This window comes from Parathielavia appendiculata (genome assembly GCF_033297405.1).
Source record: "Parathielavia appendiculata strain CBS 731.68 unplaced genomic scaffold N657scaffold_4, whole genome shotgun sequence".
Lineage (NCBI taxonomy): Eukaryota > Fungi > Ascomycota > Sordariomycetes > Sordariales > Chaetomiaceae > Parathielavia > Parathielavia appendiculata.
This window is the reverse complement of record NW_026944223.1, coordinates 1,306,072-1,324,439: the sequence shown is the minus strand read 5'-3', so window position 1 is coordinate 1,324,439 and position 18,368 is coordinate 1,306,072. Positions and strand designations below refer to the sequence as shown.

The 18,368-nt window shown below is 57.2% G+C and overlaps 9 protein-coding genes across 9 annotated transcripts; 4 read left to right on the top strand and 5 right to left on the bottom strand.

Moving 5' to 3' along the window:
* Positions 1-945: 945 nt before the first annotated feature.
* N657DRAFT_655242 (uncharacterized protein) lies at positions 946-2,447 on the bottom strand (the record flags this gene model as incomplete). The annotated part of the gene is made up of 4 exons (XM_062794584.1): positions 946-1,692; positions 1,740-1,899; positions 1,960-2,292; positions 2,428-2,447. The coding sequence occupies 4 exons, from the start codon at positions 2,445-2,447 to the stop codon at positions 946-948; spliced, it is 1,260 nt and encodes a 419-aa protein (XP_062648919.1).
* A 2,051-nt stretch (positions 2,448-4,498) lies between these two features.
* Positions 4,499-5,482, top strand: N657DRAFT_570371 (glycoside hydrolase family 43 protein; the record flags this gene model as incomplete). The annotated part of the gene is made up of 1 exon (XM_062788730.1): positions 4,499-5,482. The coding sequence occupies one exon, from the start codon at positions 4,499-4,501 to the stop codon at positions 5,480-5,482; it is 984 nt and encodes a 327-aa protein (XP_062648918.1).
* A 484-nt stretch (positions 5,483-5,966) lies between these two features.
* Positions 5,967-6,644, bottom strand: N657DRAFT_356294 (uncharacterized protein). Its single transcript, XM_062786950.1, has one exon. It carries the CDS (start codon positions 6,486-6,488, stop codon positions 6,030-6,032), a length of 459 nt encoding a protein of 152 aa, XP_062648917.1. The 5' UTR covers positions 6,489-6,644; the 3' UTR covers positions 5,967-6,029.
* Positions 6,645-6,815: 171 nt separating this feature from the next.
* On the bottom strand, positions 6,816-9,034 carry N657DRAFT_670961 (uncharacterized protein; the record flags this gene model as incomplete). The annotated part of the gene is made up of 4 exons (XM_062795573.1): positions 8,356-9,034; positions 8,055-8,139; positions 7,329-7,424; positions 6,816-7,108 (listed from the first exon to the last, which is right to left on the bottom strand). Exons 1-4 carry the CDS (start codon positions 8,785-8,787, stop codon positions 6,816-6,818), a joined length of 906 nt encoding a protein of 301 aa, XP_062648916.1. The 5' UTR covers positions 8,788-9,034.
* A 777-nt stretch (positions 9,035-9,811) lies between these two features.
* N657DRAFT_570489 (acyl-CoA N-acyltransferase) lies at positions 9,812-10,417 on the top strand (the record flags this gene model as incomplete). Its single annotated transcript, XM_062788738.1, has 2 exons — positions 9,812-10,101; positions 10,171-10,417. 2 exons carry the CDS (start codon positions 9,812-9,814, stop codon positions 10,415-10,417), a joined length of 537 nt encoding a protein of 178 aa, XP_062648915.1.
* Positions 10,418-11,570: 1,153 nt separating this feature from the next.
* Positions 11,571-13,753, top strand: N657DRAFT_663073 (alpha/beta-hydrolase). The gene is made up of 6 exons (XM_062795161.1): positions 11,571-12,033; positions 12,097-12,171; positions 12,263-12,741; positions 12,840-13,133; positions 13,188-13,320; positions 13,369-13,753. The coding sequence occupies exons 1-6, from the start codon at positions 11,866-11,868 to the stop codon at positions 13,534-13,536; spliced, it is 1,317 nt and encodes a 438-aa protein (XP_062648914.1). The 5' UTR covers positions 11,571-11,865; the 3' UTR covers positions 13,537-13,753.
* N657DRAFT_663072 (NAD(P)-binding protein) lies at positions 13,643-14,949 on the bottom strand (the record flags this gene model as incomplete). Its single annotated transcript, XM_062795160.1, has 5 exons — positions 14,791-14,949; positions 14,523-14,725; positions 14,212-14,424; positions 13,815-14,150; positions 13,643-13,753 (listed from the first exon to the last, which is right to left on the bottom strand). Exons 2-5 carry the CDS (start codon positions 14,655-14,657, stop codon positions 13,643-13,645), a joined length of 795 nt encoding a protein of 264 aa, XP_062648913.1. The 5' UTR covers positions 14,658-14,725; positions 14,791-14,949.
* A 371-nt stretch (positions 14,950-15,320) lies between these two features.
* N657DRAFT_679918 (GroES-like protein) lies at positions 15,321-16,622 on the top strand (the record flags this gene model as incomplete). Its single annotated transcript, XM_062796228.1, has 4 exons — positions 15,321-15,377; positions 15,432-15,802; positions 15,855-16,263; positions 16,326-16,622. The coding sequence occupies 4 exons, from the start codon at positions 15,321-15,323 to the stop codon at positions 16,620-16,622; spliced, it is 1,134 nt and encodes a 377-aa protein (XP_062648912.1).
* A 148-nt stretch (positions 16,623-16,770) lies between these two features.
* Positions 16,771-18,042, bottom strand: N657DRAFT_679917 (Aldo/keto reductase; the record flags this gene model as incomplete). Its single annotated transcript, XM_062796227.1, has 6 exons — positions 16,771-16,967; positions 17,066-17,312; positions 17,369-17,502; positions 17,570-17,597; positions 17,657-17,922; positions 17,985-18,042. The coding sequence occupies 6 exons, from the start codon at positions 18,040-18,042 to the stop codon at positions 16,771-16,773; spliced, it is 930 nt and encodes a 309-aa protein (XP_062648911.1).
* Between the last annotated feature and the right edge of the window lie 326 nt (positions 18,043-18,368).

Genomic DNA, 18,368 nt, shown 5'->3' with positions numbered 1-18,368 from the left:
CGGAACAAGACTACAACGAGCAGGGCTTCGAAGTCAAGATTTGTTGGACAAAGAACCCATCGTTGTCGCAACGAAGCAGACGTGGGTTTCTGGCGAAATTCAAGCGAAGAGCCGGCTATTCCCTCGCTGGCGTTCCGATCCCCTACAAGTAGGGCTTTGAGGCGCCGAAAGACAAGGCTGCAATCCTGGGCAGAGGCACATGAGGAGGTGGGGATCACCCATCCAGGTCGCACCCGAGAGTCGCCGTCTGCAGACTCTGCAGACTTGTAACTTGCAGCTTGCATTTCCGGACAACGAACAAGCATTGTCCAATCGACTATTTCGCCTTACCAGCTCGCTGGATGGTTACCAAGGCCACAGCCATCCTCTGCCGGCATACCGAAGCTGCAGTAGACGTTTGCAATGCCAAATTCCAATTTCCACTTCGGGAATTCTACCTGAAGGTATACAACGAGGGCGGCACGCCAGCCCGAAGCGTATCCAATAGCCCACGTGGCATGCATATGGAAGACTAAATTGGCCTTGAAACCCATATATAGCAGACTTCCGGAAGAGTCCCCTCACAGTGGCTTTCCGATAGTAGCTCCCTACCCGACGTTCTAGGACCCAAGCAGCCACGAACTCTGTGCCAGACCAGCACCATCCCGGTTTCTATTCCGCTTCAGTCCATGCGCACATCCTCTACGACCTCCATAGGACTACCGTGCCCGGGCCGCCACTTCTATTATGCTTCAGCTTGTGTGGTTATCAAGCAGAGAGCTGCGTAGATGTCCTGTGGACAGGAAATCGTCACAAGCCCTACCTCCCTGCCTTATGATGCTGAGGAAGGCAAGTAAAGGGCAAAAACATCGTCATATCATTACCAGATTACCTAGGTACCCTTCCATACCAGATTACCCGTGGTCACACGATGCCCAAAGACACCGTTTTACCCACACCCCTCCGCTAACCATTCGTCCGATGCTGCTGCACCTCACTCCCCATAACCTCCTGCGGCGGGTCCGATTCCCGGTTGGCGCTCATCTCGTGCACATTGTGCGAGTAGCCGTGTTGCTGTTGGTGCTGATGGGGATAGACATCCTCCCCTTGGGCTTGAGGATAATAGTACTGTCCCTGCCCCTGCCCCTGCCCCTGGCCCGAAACACCATAATACTGCTGCTGCTGCTGCTGAGGATGCTGCTGGTGGTGGTAGCCATACCCCGCATACTGCGCCTGTCCTCGTCCGCCTCGGCAATCGGAGCCGGGTATCCCTGCTCGGGGGTTGCCCACCGCCGGACTGACGGCGCCATACGAGACACGTGGATTTGGTGCTGCCGCGTGGGGAAAGTAACCGCTGCCCGGCTGGCTGTTATGGAGGGCATGCTGGCCATTCTGGGAACCGCTCAGCTCGCTGATGCCGCCGCCGGCCGAGGCGCCCGTGTGCTGCGGGGCCAACGCCAATGGAGAGACGAGGGTTGTGCTGGTCATGATGCTGGCACGGTCGGATAGGGAGGGTACCTTGCCTGGCGGTAGCATTCCCGGCGAGAAGGCGGCAGCGGGGTACGGGCCATTCGGATCTGACACCATGGGAGGAGGGAGGGTAGCTGGCCGGGCTTCGGCTAGCTTCTTGGTTTTGCGACGAGCCCGCCAGAGACAGATCGCGAGACCGCCGATGAGGATAGCTGCGACGCCGGCTCCAGCGCCAATGCCTGCCTTGGCGGCCGTCGAGAGGCCGGCCCGCCCCCAGAGGAGTCGGCGACGGGATAGCGCATCGCCCACACGATGTTTACAACCGCTGACGTCGGTTTGTCTTTGGTTCGTGCGTCCTTCTCGACAGTAAGGGTGGGAGGTTCAACACTGCGGATGGAGCTCCAGCAGGGCGTAATTCCCCCGACTTCTTCGGTAAAAGTCCAGAATCCGCTGTGTCCGGGTCAGTATCCCCATTAACGGTAGGAATACGAGGGGCAGCTGGACACATACGTCGGGCAGCATCCGCCAGAGATAGAGTAGTAATCGTCGGCGCAGCTCGGAAGTCGAGCCAGGCCATCGTTGACTGGTGTCGGGAAGTCGTACACGCGGTTGTTGTCCTGGGCTTTGGCCGTTGCAGGAACCACAGCCCACGGACAACAATTTGGTCTGTCCTTGACACAACCCATAAACCCTGCATAGTAGACAGTGTTACCGGCATCGACAAGCGTGAAGCCAGTTTCGCTGCACTCGGCCCGCAGCAGTTTCCCGGTTCCTTCACAGAGGGGCCGCCCGTCATAGTCAGGTTGGTTGATAACGCCGGTGGCTGTGACAACATCGACGGATCTGTATCAGTTGTCAGTAACGAGGCGAGAAAAAAACGTGAGCAGCAACATACGCAAAATCCAGGTCTACACTAGATCTAGAGGACCAGCCAGTCAGTTTCTGCGTTGGGGAACAGCGCAAAGGGCATCGACTCACGGCGGCTGTATGTGAGCCATGGCACTCGGTGGAATGGTCCCGCAGAATTCCGAATACCAGGACCGCTGAAAATCGCCGTACGCTTGGAGAGTGTTAGCAGAACGGTGCTCTTGGCCACTTCGATCGCGTGCAGTGTCGCGTGTAACTAACCATCGACACCCCCAGAACCAAATAGTACTCGGCACAAGTCCCGGTGGCCACCTGAGAGTAGTAGCAGTCGAGATAGGACATGCCCCATGTGCAGTAGCATGATGTCGCGTCATCGTTGTAGTTGGTGTTTGTGAGGAAGCCATCATAACAGCCGCTGAGGATAGCCGTGCACTGGGCGCCTTTGGCATAGTTCTGACGGCTATGTTAACGGTAGGCTCATGGCCTCCTTGGGTCTGAGGAGAAGCAATCCAAAAAACAAAAAAAAAAAAACAAAAAAGGAAAAATAGAAAAAGAAAAAAACTGCAGGAACCTACAGAGGAATCCGTGTCGTAGCCGAAATAGCCGGTCTGACGAAGTTGGAGGTGGTGGGCGAGGCCAAAGGCGCCGGCCAAGGTTGGCGCAGGCGTTGTCGCTGGGAAGACACGGGCGCAACTCCCATGGCTGCGTCTCTTGATACTCTGAGGCCAAATCACTACTAGTAATATGTGATAAGCATGAGCATAATCGCAAGAACAGCGACGAGTCTTCGTGTCTTTGGTATTGTGGCAACCCGGCAGCCGTGTGTCTTCCGAGACAAGCCATGGTCCCATGGCAATAGAAGCGCCCTCTTCCAGCGCTTGAAACTATTCCATGATAGATGTAGCAGGAACCGAGACGTCCAATGGCAGCAATCGCCTCAAAGTCGGTCTGCATCTTGTGGCGTCGCCTGGTGCAACTGATAGGTGCGTCTTGAAGGCCGGCGCTGCGGCTGAAAGTGGGCAACTACAGTAGCTGTTAGCGCCTGAAGCCGTGGTGATTGCTCCCGGGCTGTGGTGGTGCGACACAACTGCATGTTCTCGCGATGGGGCAAGATGGAACGACGAAGTAATCCGTAAACTGTGCAATTCCTCCGGAATGTCTGCGAATCTCAGGCCGCCGGCCACTCCAAGGACATAGAATCTCTGGAAGGCGCCTGCCGAGCGCCGACAGCTCGATCGCCTCACAATCGCCAACCGCAACCGCGAAAGTATCAGCTCTGGCGCGATAAGGCAAAGTATCACCTCCAGTTACCTTCGTAGGTCTCGCCGAGGCTCCAGATCGCCAATCTGATAGTCTCCCGCAGGCGGTTTGCGGACTGGAATCCCAACTTTGTCGCCATTCACTGTTGTGGGCAGGGACAGATGTCGACATCGAGAGCTCCGGGCTGCCAAGCGCTGGCATATGGATGACTAACCAGGGGAGAGGGCAGCCAGGCGGAATAAAACAACCTGGAAGGACCCCGCAACCCCTTCACCCCCGCAAGGAACATCCACAGAAGCTCAGAAGAACAATTGGGGACCATGAAGCGCAACAGGTTGTGGATACCGATACGGCCAGCGATTTCTCCCAGCGACGAAATCCTGGGTCTTCTACCTTACACACTGCACGGCAGCCCACCTCGGGATCTGTCTGCACCAGAATTAACCGTTAATGGCGCAGCCGGCGACTGAACAGCAACAGCCCACCAAGAGAACCCATCTCAACTCCAGAGAGACCTCGCCAACATCATGATCATGGCACGGCAGAGGCCCCGCAGCCCCGCCAAGTCTGTTGCTCGGAATTCTGGCCAGACGGTTAAATGAGGATAAATTAGAAATGGAACCGGACCCTCCCTGCTCCCGACTTCCACGCGCCCGACTCGATCCAACACGACGGGTCGTCTTGGAGACGTCCCAACATTGTCTACGTCGCCTGTGAGCACCCGAACGATGGGGATTCTCCAGACGGAATTCTCTATATAGCCTGAGGTAGGGCCCTCGAAAGTGGTTGCTACTCTCTTACACTTTTCTCCTTGCGTCACCACCCTCGGGTCCCATCGACCAAACCATAGCACCCCTCCCCCGCACCCCGCATCACAGCACTACCCCGCAACACCAATCTGAGCACCGAGACAGCCAGCACCATGGCACCTCTCATCACCAACATCTACACTGCCGACCCCTCGGCCCACGTCTTCGAGGGCAAGATTTACATCTACCCGTCGCACGACCGCGAGACCGACATCCAGTTCAACGACAATGGCGACCAGTACGACATGGCCGACTATCACGTCTTCAGCACCGAGTCGCTCGACCCGGCCGCCCCCGTGATCGACCACGGCGTCGTGCTCAAGACCGAGGACATCCCCTGGGTGTCCAAGCAGCTGTGGGCCCCCGACGCCGCCTACAAGAACGGCAAATACTACCTCTACTTCCCCGCCCGCGACAAGCAGGGCATCTTCCGCATCGGCGTCGCCGTCGGCGACCGCCCCGAGGGCCCCTTCACTCCGGACCCGGAGCCCATCAAGGGCAGCTACAGCATCGACCCGGCCACCTTTGTCGACGACGACGGCCAGGCCTACATGTACTTTGGCGGGCTCTGGGGCGGCCAGCTGCAGTGCTACCAAGGCGGCAACGACGTCTTTGACGCCTCGTGGCAGGGACCCAAGGAGCCCTCGGGCGAAGGGGTGTGCGCGCTGGGCCCGCGCGTGGCCAAGCTGACGGACGACATGCGCCAGTTCGCTGACGAGGTGCGCGAGGTGGTGATCCTGGCGCCAGAGACGGGCGAGCGCATCGCCGCCGACGACCACGACCGCCGCTTCTTCGAGGCTGCCTGGATGCACAAGTACAACGGCAAGTACTACTTCAGCTACTCGACCGGCGATACCCACTACCTCTGCTACGCCGTCGGCGACAGCCCGTACGGACCTTTCACGTATGGCGGCCGGATCCTCGAGCCCGTGCTGGGCTGGACCACGCACCACTCGATTGTCGAGTTCCAGGGCCGCTGGTGGCTGTTCCACCACGACTGCGAGCTCAGCAAGGGCGTCGACCACCTGCGGTCCGTCAAGGTCAAGGAGATCTTTTATGACAAGGACGGCAAGATTGTGACCGAGAAGCCCGAGTAGGGTAGTCTGCCTCGTCTAGGATAGATAGTCTAAGGTCGTGTAATAATAAAAAAGGAATCAAAACAGGATAAGATGCTGGCGTGTTCTAGCAGTCTTGCCACATTTCGCAGCATAGAGGTTGACATCGTAATCCTAGGAAATGTAGTGTAGTAGGTAGTGTCAAGCCAATTCAGCCTCAGCCAGGTACGGAGCAACGACACCTCATACACTCACTGTCTCGGACCGTTTCCGCAGCGTAATATCCTCCATGCGTGCATTCACTCACTCACCCGGGCCCCAACCCTCAGTCTCTCCAAAGCAGCCTCATACCGCCCCATCATGTGGTCGGCAAACATGCCGCTGCCGAACTTCAACTTCAAAAACCCTCATCTCCACGTCCCGCAAGTGCTTGAGCACCACCCTGTGCGCCGGCGATGACTAGCCCAGGCCCAGGTACTCTCCAATCCTTGCTCTAAAAATCGACGCAGCCTGGCTCTAGCTCCCGGGGCGCGGCGTACTCGCCGCGACAAACACCTCCCCCGGCGGCACCAGTTTGTCGTGCATCATGTTAACCCGGAGCACCTTGAGCGTGGCAAACGGCCATTCGCCGTCGTCGGGCCCCTGCGGCAAGCCGCCCCCGGCCGGCTCGAAGAGGGAGACGCAGTTGGACACTGCTTGCCGGATGCGTCGCGCGATTTCCGTCGCCGTGGAGGTGGCAAAGTCGGATTTGATGGCGAGCGCGGCGGCTTGGATGTCGCGGAAAAGGCCGAGAGAGAGAGGTAGGGGACCACGTCGTTGCCGTGGACGATGGATGGTGGTTATCAGGTCTCGGGTGACAGCGCAGAGACGGGAGGAGACGGTCGAGGGCGGGCCGTAGGCATAGACGTGGATCAGTCGGCCAGGAGGCAGGCGGGCGTGGGACGGGGGCGGACAGGTAGTGTCTGGTTGTTGGGAGAATGGGTTGGTGTGCGGTTCGGAGGATGTAAAAAAGCGCGTTTGGGTATCCTGGGTCGGGTTCGGAGAGCATGATGCCTAGAAAGGAGGCTACTGCGCCGCCGAGGGAATCTGCCCATCCATGTCAGGAATCATTCTGTTTGTTTAAGGGCGACTCGGAGCAGAAGCGCTGTCTCGTGAGCGAGAACCTCCCGAGTCATTTAAGAAGGGGAGAGAGAGGGTGAAGTTGACGTACGCCCGGTTAAGACGATGCCATAGCTGGGGTGGTCCTCAAGAGCTCCTTTGAGGGTGTGCAAGACTCGCCCGTCACGACCATAGAGGAGCGGTTTTGCGGATGCCTGGATGCCCTTGTGGACTTTATATGAATTGCCGCGCCAGACCAGGACGTCGTACTCGCACGTCATATCTGCGAGGATATCCTCAAAGTCGACGGTGCCACGAAGACCAGGACGACAGCCTTGAACTCGTGGTCCAACGAGACGTAGTGCACGAGTGGTATTCCGCTGCCAGTGGAATCCGTTGCGTCCGAGCCGCCTTGGGCGTCGAGAAACGATGACAGAAGGACATCCTCAGGTCTGCACCTGGTGTGACGGGCAAAAGAACGCAGCTCCTCAGGCGTGTCATCCAAAAGCCCGGGAATTTGAATACTCGTGGCTACACCCATGAGTCCCATAAGCATCGAACCGTAAGAGGCTGAGGCAAAACGCATGTACCGGGGAAGGTTAGCGAGAAGATGGCGTTCAAGGAACGGGTATGCGGGAAACGGATAGCGAGATGTATGTAGAGGTCGGCCTAGCTGGGCTCAACTCTCGTTCAACATTATGGATGACCTGTTGATGTTGCGTGGGACAATAGACGAGATGGAACTCCGAATAATCAGTCGCGGCCCCTGGCGTGTATATGCTCGCAGCACATGAGTGATTCCTTGCCGGGACGTCATAGAGAGAAACGGGCCCCGGCTCCGAGGCGGTGTTGCCTATCCCATGACTGCTTGTCGTCTTCTCAAATACTGCAGCAGGTTCGTAGTATTCAACAGTGACAACGGAGGATGTCACGTCGGCTGCTCGCCGCCGGGTGTTATGGACTGAAAGAAAACTCGTGGTCGAAGCAGAGAGTAGTAGCTTCATGCTCGGTCCTGGAAGTTTGGCGTTGGGGATAGCAAGCATCCTCTCCTCCGGAACCGATATCGGTTGCTGGGCAGGGGTCGCAAGTCGGAGGCTTTGGTGTTGAGCCTTCTCTGCCAACGCGGCAACCAACACATGCTTCAACTTTCCCAGTGTAGCCCTGGAGCGTTGGCGGTCTCTGCTTAGGCCGGAGACGGATCTCTTAAGCGCACTTTGAGGTCCACGTTTCATGTTTGACGGCTCTTTTTGAGGTGGTGTCTCTGGTTCCCGATTTAGTGCAGATTCTGTAGGAGCGGAGTCCGCTTCTTGAGTCGATTCCCATGCTGATGCGTCGTCGGCGGTGGAGTCTACCTGGAGTGATGAGGAGGAGGGCAGTTGCATCGGAGGTCCAAGCGGCGGGATGCGCTGTAGGTGGACGTGTGTTACTGTTGTTGTTGTTTCGGTATCGAGATGCGATTGAGTGTCAGGGATCCAGGAACGATCCAGATGCTCCTCAATAAGATCAATGCGCGTACCATTATCGAAAACAACGACGTCCCAAACAATTTCCTCCACAGTGGAAGCGCGATTCTCCTCCTCCAGCAACGCTCGGCACGAGCTCTGCAGATGCGCCAAGACGCAGGGCGACATCACCAGCTAGGCAAGACTGACCGTTTTCACCCTGGCCACCGGCGGCAGGGCTCGTCATCTCTCAGCGTATCATGGCAATGATGCTAGCCATGGCGCGTGACGATTCGGTTGAGCCGAAGAACTGGTCGAGGGTCGAAAGCAGCGATGCCGTTCCCCGGAGCGGTTGGAAGCCGCAGAGCTCGTGACGTGAAAACCAGTTGCGAGCCAGAAGATAGCGTGGTCTATCCTGGTGTTCAGCCCCTCAATCCTTCTCTCGATGTTGGCGGCGGCATCTGCTTCTGCCGCCTGGGGATGGCGACGGGATTTGGCATCCCTGGCGGCCTTGATTAGGCTGTCGTTGACGACGGCATGACCCAGCCGGAGGGCCGACAACTTGGTGTCACCGAAAACATTCCACCCCCAGTCCACCGTGGCGCCAGTGATCCGGATAACATGGCTTGTCGACCTTGTGCCAATGCTCACTAGGCGGGCTAGCGGTGAAGGAAGCACAAATCCGTTGTCGAGGGCGAGGCCTGTTTCGTTCAAAGGTGTGCCGCCGGCTCCTTCGTCGAGGGGTTGGGCGAGTACTGCCGTGCCATCACCGACATGAACCACGGCATGGTCGCCTGTGGTTGTCATTGTAAGGGCTCGGGCACCGCATCGGCATTCATCAAGCGCGTCCGAAGTGTAGCTGAGGGGTTAAGGTGTTACGACTGGCCGATTGGGGCCACACTCGACGGGCAAGAGACGCCCGGAAGGAGATTGGGGAGACATGAGACATGGTAGGCATGGTCGAGTTAAGTACCTGTCCTGTCTATACTATACTAAGTTTTGGTGGGGGAGTAACGGCAGTTATGATCCGGGGATGAGTTTCTAACGCGACGATATTGGAACGCTCGGCAAGGGGCAGCCAGCCCAGATTCTGCGCGCCGCGTTCACGACATATCCGGCCCAAACGGGCGACTGCCACTGAGAGCATCGATGAGTGACCGGTTAGCGGTCTGACATGTGACAGCACGAGTCACTCTAGCTTTATGGGGCTGCCGTCCTGAAGAGGATGCCAGGGTTTGTCGAGCGATCCATACAGGCATTGGAGATATGTATCTGCCAGCAGATTGACTTTTCTGATCCGGGCTCCGCATCACCGCTCAAACAGGGCGTTCCAGCCGGAGAGGGATTGCTGTTCTTTGGCGGATGTTTGCCTGGCTGGGCACTCATGGAATGTTTGCATGGCTCGAATTGTGGTTCCAACGTGGAAAGCAATCCTAAGCCTTCCCAGGCTGGTCGGTTGCGGAAAGAGCCTTGGTTGCGAATGGGAACTGCCGCACATCAAGTCTCCACTTACCGCCAGGGGCGGCGGGAAATCTGCGTGCCCCTTTCAACGTGGGACCTCCACGCTTGGCGGGGATCTGACCGCGCTACCGCACTGCCCCTCGGCACTGCCCCTCGTATCGGGCTACGCTGCGCTACATTCCGACATTCCTTCCTTCGCGTCGCATACCTCTACATCTGTTGCCAGAGTTCAATCGATTTCATACAGTTCCCAACTTCGATCATTTGGCTCGGTCCGACACAGCATAAGGCTTCCCTCGACGAGGCAAGCTACCGACTTCGCCTGAGTAACTCGACGAGCAGTCCACCGCCGCAGTACCGCCCTCCCACAATGGCCGAACAAGGCCTCTTCTCTGCCGAATACCTGTCGCCCGAAGTGCAGGCCGAGCTGCCTGAAGGTTACAAGCTGCGAGCTCTGCGACGGACGGATTTCGACGCCGGCTTTCTCGACTGCTTACGGGTGCTGACGACGGTTGGAGACATTCCAAAGGACAAGTGGGAGGCGCGCTACGACTGGATCTCGAAGCAGGACGGCACATACTTTGTCATTGTCATTGAAGACACGAATACCAGCCCCTCGAGGATCGTTGGCACCGGCGCAGTGCTGGTAGAGCGCAAATTGTAAAGAGCCGTCTCCTTGTCCTTACCCATGGTCGCACCGGACAGCTAACAAGGTCTGCCGCGCAACAGCATCCACAATCTCGGTTCTGTTGGCCATATCGAGGATATCGCCGTCGCCAAAGACCAACAAGGCAAGAAGCTTGGCCTGCGCATCATCCAGGCGCTCGACTACATCGCCAAACAAATAGGGTGTTATAAGACAATACTCGACTGCAGCGAGCACAACGAAGGCTTCTACGTCAAGTGCGGTTTCCGGAGGGCAGGCCTGGAGATGGCCCATTACCATGAGGGGCACAAGAGTGGTAGCGCCCAATAATTTCTGTTGGGGGGCCTCGCGCCAGCGAGGCAGTGCGACTGACTGTTTTGGATGGTTATTCGAAGACCACAGGCAACGACATGGCCAATCTTTGACACCCACACTACCAAGCATGATTTGCATGGTGGGGGAGTCCCTGCGGCATCGAGGTCTCCTTCAGACGAACATCGAAGCTGCGTTTTCCGAGATAAGGTCGCTGAGAGGAGATAGGGGTGGGATAGAGGTAGATTTAGAACAGCGTGTTTGGTTTGAATAGGTACCTTAGGGTCCCCACTGTCCCCGTGAACATCAGTGAGACACCGGGCATGCGAGAGGACGCCTTCGCCAGATCACAACTACGCTCGGAGACGTTTGAATCATTCGCAGCCTCGCCGCCCCGTTGGCGACGCAGAGACCCCGCCATCCACCCTTGAACCTCACTAATCCCCCCTTCGCTGCCAATTGCCGCCCGGGGTTCTGTTCTTGGAGCGAGTCACTCATCAACTCACAAACCAGAAAAAGCAGGCTCGACTTGCCTCAGGGGTTTCTAGGTGAGCAGCATGTTCAGGTGAGGTTGCAGTCATCCTGCATACCCCTCATCGGAATTGTCTCCAGGATCTGGATTCATGTTACACTAAAGGCTCTGCACAGCAATCGATGAGTTGCACAACATATTCGCAAGCGTTGCAGAATTACTAATATGCGCGGAGTCAAGAAGCTTAAATGAGGAGTTAACTCATGTGTCACTGATTCGGAGTATATAGGGCAATGCTTATGTAGCCCGTGACGTCTCTCTCGACAGCACGCCCGGATGGAATGGACGGGATCCGAGTTTGCACGCTCATGTATAACAGACTACCAGCGAGTATCAATTCGCTCCGACCGCGTTGTATTCCACCTCCCCTTCATTATACACATACCATATACTAAACGATTTAACACCATCTTTTATCTAGTTACAACGGCCGAGCTGTTGCGGGTATCCTCATCCAAAGCGTCGCCGGGTCTCTCGTGCCCTCGTCCGGAGTCCCTACGGATATCCCCAACTTGAACTTGGGATGATCCGGGTTCACATCCCGCACAAGAGAGCGACCGAATTGTTTCCGTAATAAGAACCTGGGTCTTTCCGCCTCATCTACAGTCAAATCGATACTTCCTTTCATCGAAATGGGTAGGGGTCTTCACGTTGCTCTTACCCGCCTGCGCATCGCCCTCCTTCAGTTTGAGTCGGTGTTCCCTTTTTTGAAGCAGAATACTAGAGCACGGCATCTATTAACAATTCTTTCCAGAGCCTGCCGGAAGCTTGGAGTTATTCCACCTTCATCCTCCCGACTACGAAGGCGGAGCTCTGCAAGAGCCTGCATAGGCTGCAAGAACCGAACTCTTGTTTTCGCGAGACTAAAGGTCCCTCTGCTCGTATAAACTGCACGCTGCGACTCTCAGCTTCACCCTGCTTCTCGCGCTCCTCTATGACCGTTGCTCACAACATGTCTTCCCGAGCCACACTGGCCAACCCGGCGGCTGGTGAAGAGGGCAAGACACCCGAGTCCTGGATCATGGGCCAAGAGGCGTTTGAGCGGCGCATGCCGCACCACGACGGCATCGAGGCTCTTTGGGAAACCAAGTGGAAGTTTCCCGTAAGTGTTTCGTCATTGTTCCAGGGAAAACCGCAGACCACTAACCACTCGCAACCCTCGCAGTGCGTCAAATCCGTTTACCCCTTTCACGACGGCGCCTACGAGGACTTTGAGCCCATCTTCAAGCATCTTATCGAAGTTTGTGTCCTACCCCTACCAACATAACTTCCCCGCCACTTACCCAACTCCACCTCCTTTCCCCCTTCAATGCTAACAAACCAACCCGCAGAACAACATCAACGACGGCACCTCGCCCTCCTACACCGAAAGCTTCCTTCCCACAGCCCGCAACCTGACAGCCCAGGCCTCGGCTGCAGCCGCGAAAGGCGACCGCGCCGCGGCCTCGGCCCTGTACCTGCGCGCCTGCGCCGTCTATCGCATCGCCCGCTTCCCGTACATCACGGCCTACCCGGCGGTCAACGATGCCGTCAAGTGGCAGGCGTGGGAGGAACAGAAGGCGGCGTACCTTCAGGCGGGCGCGCTGTGGGAGTCTCCGGTGCAGGAGGTTATGGTCAAGCATCGTTATGCGAGTGGTGGGGACCGGGGGGAGATTCCGGTTTATGTGCGGGTTCCTAAGGACCTCAAGAGGTCGGAGGAGGGGGACGGAGGCGAGGGCGGGGCGTGTCCTGTGGTGGTGTTGATGACGGGTTTGGATGGGTACCGGCCGGATAATACGATCAGGTGTGAGGAGTTTTTGAAGAGAGGCTGGTAAGTCTTTCTTGTTTCCCTTTTCACTTGGTTTCTCCATTATGTGTTATTGTAGGTACGGAGGGTGAGTGTAAAGCTGACGAGGCTTGATATGTCAGGGGTTCTGTCGTGGTAGAGATCCCCGGCACGGCCGACTGTCCGGCTGACAGCGCCGACCCCAATTCGCCCGACCGGCTGTGGACGAGCTTGCTCGAGTGGATGGGCGAGGATGGGCGGTTTGACATGAAGCGCGTCATGGTTTGGGGCCTGAGCAGCGGCGGATACTACGCCGTCCGCATTGCGCACACCCACAAGGATCAGCTAGTCGGGTGCGTTGCGCAGGGCGCGGGATGCCACTATTTCTATGACCGCCAGTGGCTCGAGAGGGCGGATGGACATGAATATCCTTTCCAGTAAGCGATACTGTTACCCCTGACCGCGAACCATGCGACGGCTGACTGTCAAAGGTTGTCTCCTCCCATGGCCATGAAGCACGGCTTCGCCTCAATCGAGGAGTACAAGGCGAACGTGCAAAAGAAGTTCTCGCTGCTTGAGACCGGTATCATCAAGAAGCCGTCTACCCGCCTGCTTCTGATCAATGTGAGTCAATAGCCCTGGTCGTCTTACAAGCCGCTAACTGCGTGTCAGGGCATTCTTGACGGCCTCATGCCCATCGAGGACTCGATGATGCTCTTTGAGTACGGCACGCCCAAGGAGGCGAGGTTCTTTACCGGTGCGCTGCACATGGGCTACCCGATGGCCAACGAGGCCGTCTACCCCTGGATGGAGCAGGCCATGGGCTCGGTGAGGGATTAAACTGGAGCAGCATGATGGTCGATGGTTCGAACAGGTGTAACTTTAGCTTGGCCTTTCTTCTTTCTCATATGAAACAACAAGCTAGTGCCGTAGATGGCACTATCGCTTACCTTCCCATCCATCCACCGTCCACAATTAGCACATGGCCACTCACGTATGCACTCGCTTTGGTAGCTAGATAGACGGCGGTGCCCTTGAAGTCTTCGGGGCTCCCCCACTAAACAGTACAGTTAGCACACCAATAAAGGACATTGTGAGAGAATTGAGGGAAAACTTGCCCTCCCAGCCGGTATCCTCGCGCTAATGCTCGCCAACCGCTCCGGATCATTCAGCAGTGCCGTATTCATCTCGGTTTCGATGTAGCCAGGGGCAATGGCATTGACGGTGATGCCGCGGGCCGTCCACTCGTTGGCGAAGCTCTTTGTGAGCTGGCCCACGGCACCCTTGGACGCCGCGTAGGCGGGCACCGTCAGGCCGCCCTGGAAGGTGAGCAGCGAGGCAAAGTTGATGATGGACCCCCGCCGGCCGGTCACGGGCGAGGGGTCGAGCTGCAGCATGTGGGCGCCGACGTCCCGGCAGAGGGTGAAGACACTGTTGAGGTTTACTTGGATGACCTGGGTGGGGGGTGTCAGTTCGAGGTTATCTAGTTAGGGGACTTGACGTGGGTAAACTGACTTGGTTGAAGTCGGAGTCGGGGAACTTCTCGCACGGGTGTCGCCGCTGGATGCCGGCGCAGTTGACCAGGATGCGAATCTGGTGGCCGTCGGCGAGGATCCGCGGCACGAGCTTGGACACGTCCTCGGCGGAGCTCAGGTCGGCTGTGTAGATGGATGCGGTGCGGCCGAGGGCCCGGATGGCGTCGAGTGTCTTGGTGGACGTCTCATCTCTCTGGGTCGGTGTTAGTGCTTTGTTGTTTATCTCGATTCTCTTGTATCTAGATAGGGGAGTATGTATGAGACTGGGGTTTTGTATTGTGGTTGACGCACCTGGACAAGAAGGATATCGGCTCCGGCTTCGGCGAGGGCAATGGCAACTGCTTGGCCGATGCCTCGAGTGCCCCCTGTGACGAGCGCGGTGTGGCCCTCGAGAGAGAACATGTCGGGTAGATTACTCGAAGACATTGTTCGTTTGTTTATCAAGCGAAGGCTGTCTGTAAACACGTGTGAGAGAAACCGATTGCGTTTCTGTCCTGTCAGTCTTGATGTAAGTGAGCTACCCTAGTATGGATTCACAGTAAGGTGGTATCCCGCTTACCGCCGGGAAACAACCCGGGATCGGCTATGGGGATGTCGACGGGGATGCCCTCCGAAGTCCGAACACTCCCCCGCGTTCCGCACAAAGTTTCTCAGCTCAGCGCGGGGTTCTGGGTGGATATCACCCCACCAAGACTTATCGCTCGGCTTTGGAGGTTAAATAGGCCCGAGCAGGAACAGTGGACTGACGAGTGGTGAATTTAGGACGACATGCCCTTGCACAAGGGTCGGCTCCACGCCTTCGGGTCCTGTGACCGTGTTCGTGTTGAATCTGGTTCCGCGGATCGGTATCGGCCTTACCGGGGGCAGAAATAACCTGGACAGCACCTAGCACTGTGAGAAATGGTATTCAGGCCCTCCTTAACACCAAGCTAGCTTGACATCCGGTTACTCTCCGGTGTTGTTGTTTCTTGTGACTCCCCACCACTCCTTCAGACTCGATCTCTCTGAGTTTAAACATACACTTCTTCTGTTCAGGCAGACAATTGCTACCATTGATCCTGATTTATCTTGCTCTCTGTCCTTCTACCCATGGCTACTCCTCGAGTGAAGGCCTCAGTCCTGCACGGGTCCCGCGACCTGCGACTGGTAAGTCGCACAATCCATGAACTGGGAACGCCCAAGCTCACATATTTTCGCCAGGAAGAACGGGATCTGCCTCCTCTCGGTGCCAATGACGTCCAAGTGGCTGTCAAGGCGACCGGCCTCTGCGGCTCGGACCTGCATTACTTCGGCCACTTCCGCAACGGCGACATCCTGGTGCGCGAGCCCCTTACTCTGGGCCACGAGTCGGCCGGCGTCGTCACCGCCGTGGGCTCCGCTGTGACCTCACTCCAACTGGGAGACCATGTCGCTCTCGAGGTCGGCCAACCGTGCGAGAAGTGCGAGCTGTGCCAGGAGGGCCGTTATAATATCTGCAGGGAGATGAAATTCAGGAGCTCGGCAAAGGCATACCCCCACGCTCAGGGAACGCTCCAGGAGCAGATAACACATCCGGCAAGCTGGTGCCACAAGTATGTCTGCAGTTTTTGAACTGGTGAATAAATCTGCTGACAATGGCCATAGACTCCCTCCAGACGTGTCTCTAGAGCTCGGCGCCCTCGTCGAGCCCTTGTCCGTCGCCCTCCACGCCTCGGACAGGGCACGCCTTGCGCCCAATTCAACGGTCCTCGTGTTCGGTGCCGGAACCGTCGGCCTTCTCTGCGCCGCCATCAGCAAGGCGGTTAGCGACGCCAAGGTGGTCATTGCCGATATTCAGGAGGACCGGGTCAAGTTCGCCGTCGACAACGGCTTCGCCGACGCCGCCGTCGTTGTGCCCATGAAGCGGCCCGACACCATCGAAGCGAAGCTTGAGTTTGCGAAGCAGGTGGCCGAGTCTGTCAAGTCGACGATACTCAACGGCCAGGCCCTGGGCGAGGTTTCGGCAACCTACGAGTGCACCGGTGTCGAGACCTGCCTGCAGGCTTCCATCTATGTGAGTAGAAACATCGCAATCAGATTGAGTTGGGTTAAGAATTGCCATTCTGACTGGTCCAGGCTACCGCCCCCGGCGGCCGTATCATGCTCATTGGCATGGGCAATCCCATCCAGACGCTACCCATCTCGGCAGCAGCTCTCCGCGAGGTCGACCTAGTAGGCGTCTTCCGCTATGCCAACACGTACCCGCGGGTCATTGAGCTGCTGGCCAGCAAAAACCCACGGCTGCCGGATTTTACCAAGCTCATCACTCAACGGTTTTCCGGCTTGGAGAACATCCCCAAGGCGTTCGACATGGCTGCGAGGGTGAAGGATGACGAGGGAAAGCTGGTCCTCAAGGTGATGGTGGACATGTGACGGCAAAGACACGCCGTTATGAACCGTCATAGAAAATGAAAACACGTCGCGAAATTGGAGGTGGAGTAAGAGAGCAAGAACACCGTGACCGTTGAAACGCGGGGAAGTCTATTTCAGTTCTAATTCCGCCACTCCTAGGAAAGCGACCCTATGACTTATCCGGGAAGCCGAAGTCGACACCGAACGGCGGGTAGACAAACCGCTGCAGCTTGCCCTCCTTGGTTAGCTTGTCCGAGTAGTCGTTCAACAGCGTGATATCCTCGGCGTCCAGGTCGATCAGGTTCAGGTTCTCCGTGATGCGCTCCGGCGTCACCGACTTGGCCAGGACGGTTGTGCCGCGGGGGACTATTACAAAAATCGTCAGCATCATAGCCCCTGCTTTGCGAAACAACAAACCAGCTCAAGGCTGCGGGTTAGGGAACTGGAGGAAGAAGGCGGCCTACTGTGATAGCTCAACAAGACGGCAGACGGCTTCACGCCATGCTTCTCGGCAATCTTGACGACAGGCTCGGCGGTGAACAGCGGGCCGCCTGTGCTCCCCAGCGGGCTGTACGCCATGATGTGGATGCCCTTCTCCTTGCAGAGGTCGACAATCTCCTGCTGCGGCAGGGCCGGGTGGTTCTCGATCTGGTTGACGGCAGGGATGACGGTGGCGTGGGGGAGGAGTTCCTCGAGGTAGCGCTTGCTGTACTGGACGGGGTTTCAGCATGAATACTTTCCAAGGAGACTTGGGCAGGGAGGCAAACGTTGGAAACACCAATGGCCTTGGTCTTGCCCGTTTCGAGCAGCTTTTCCATCTGCTTCCATGTGTCGACGTGGTTGTGGGAGCGGATGATGTCGCGCTCGCCGTTGGGGAGCTTGGGGAAGCGGTCGTCGTTGCCTGGGAAGTATCATCAGCAAACATGAACCTTCAACATGCGCCTCCTAGCTCATGGCCGCATACTCACCCTCAGGGTTCATCAACAACGGCCAGTGCTGTCTTCCCGTTAGCCGCCAACCACACCCCCGTTCTCGACATAGGACAGCACACATACCACCAGGTACAGATCAACATAGTCCAACCCCAGCTTCTCCAAGCTCTTCTGCAGTCCCAGCTCGCACCTCGTCGTGTACGTCGCCCACACCTTGGACACGACAAAGATATCCTCGCGCTTGACGCCCGCGGCGAACGCCTCGGCCAGCCCCTGACCGACCTCCTCCTCGTTGGCGTAGCAGTATGCGCAGTCGATCAGCCGGTACCCGACCTTCAACGCGTGCGCCACCGCCTCCTTGACCTTGCCCGGCTCGGATTGCCATGTTCCTGGTGAGATGCGTGAGCGAGTTTTCTCTGGTTTCGTCAGGGGAAGAGGAAGGGGGGCGTACCGAGCCCAATGGCTGGAATGTTTTGGCCGGTGTTGAGCTTGAAGGTCTTGTTTGCCATTGTGACGATTCTAGACGGGTACTTTAGGATGGGTGGCACAACAAGCTGTCGGTTCCACGGCAGGCAGGGTGCAAGTCGTTTATATGTGAGTCGGAAGAGAAGCAACAGCTTGACGATGATGTGCTCGGGTGAGTCACGTTGAGAGGACGGGAATGAGAAACAAGCAGAAAACCTGGGACTCGGGAAGGAGATAGGTGGAAGCTCTGGAGAGGAACTTTGAGGAGAGCTGAGCGCCGTTTCAAGTGGGTATCTCGGCTAAATGGGGTACATCACGACACCGGGAGCCCCAACATTCGGTGTATCATATGCCGCGGTCAAGCATTTCA

What these genes read in the sequence shown, in the direction of transcription:
- N657DRAFT_356294 (XM_062786950.1), bottom strand. Translation starts at nt 6,488, where the DNA reads ATGCTCTCCGAACCCGACCCAGGATACCCAAACGCGCTTTTTTACATC.
- N657DRAFT_663073 (XM_062795161.1), top strand. Translation starts at nt 11,866, where the DNA reads ATGACCGTTGCTCACAACATGTCTTCCCGAGCCACACTGGCCAACCCG. An exon ending in GAGTTTTTGAAGAGAGGCTG is followed by an intron (nt 12,742 to 12,839) that starts GTAAGTCTTTCT and finishes TTGATATGTCAG; the next exon opens with GGGTTCTGTCGTGGTAGAGA. An exon ending in CCCGCCTGCTTCTGATCAAT is followed by an intron (nt 13,321 to 13,368) that starts GTGAGTCAATAG and finishes ACTGCGTGTCAG; the next exon opens with GGCATTCTTGACGGCCTCAT.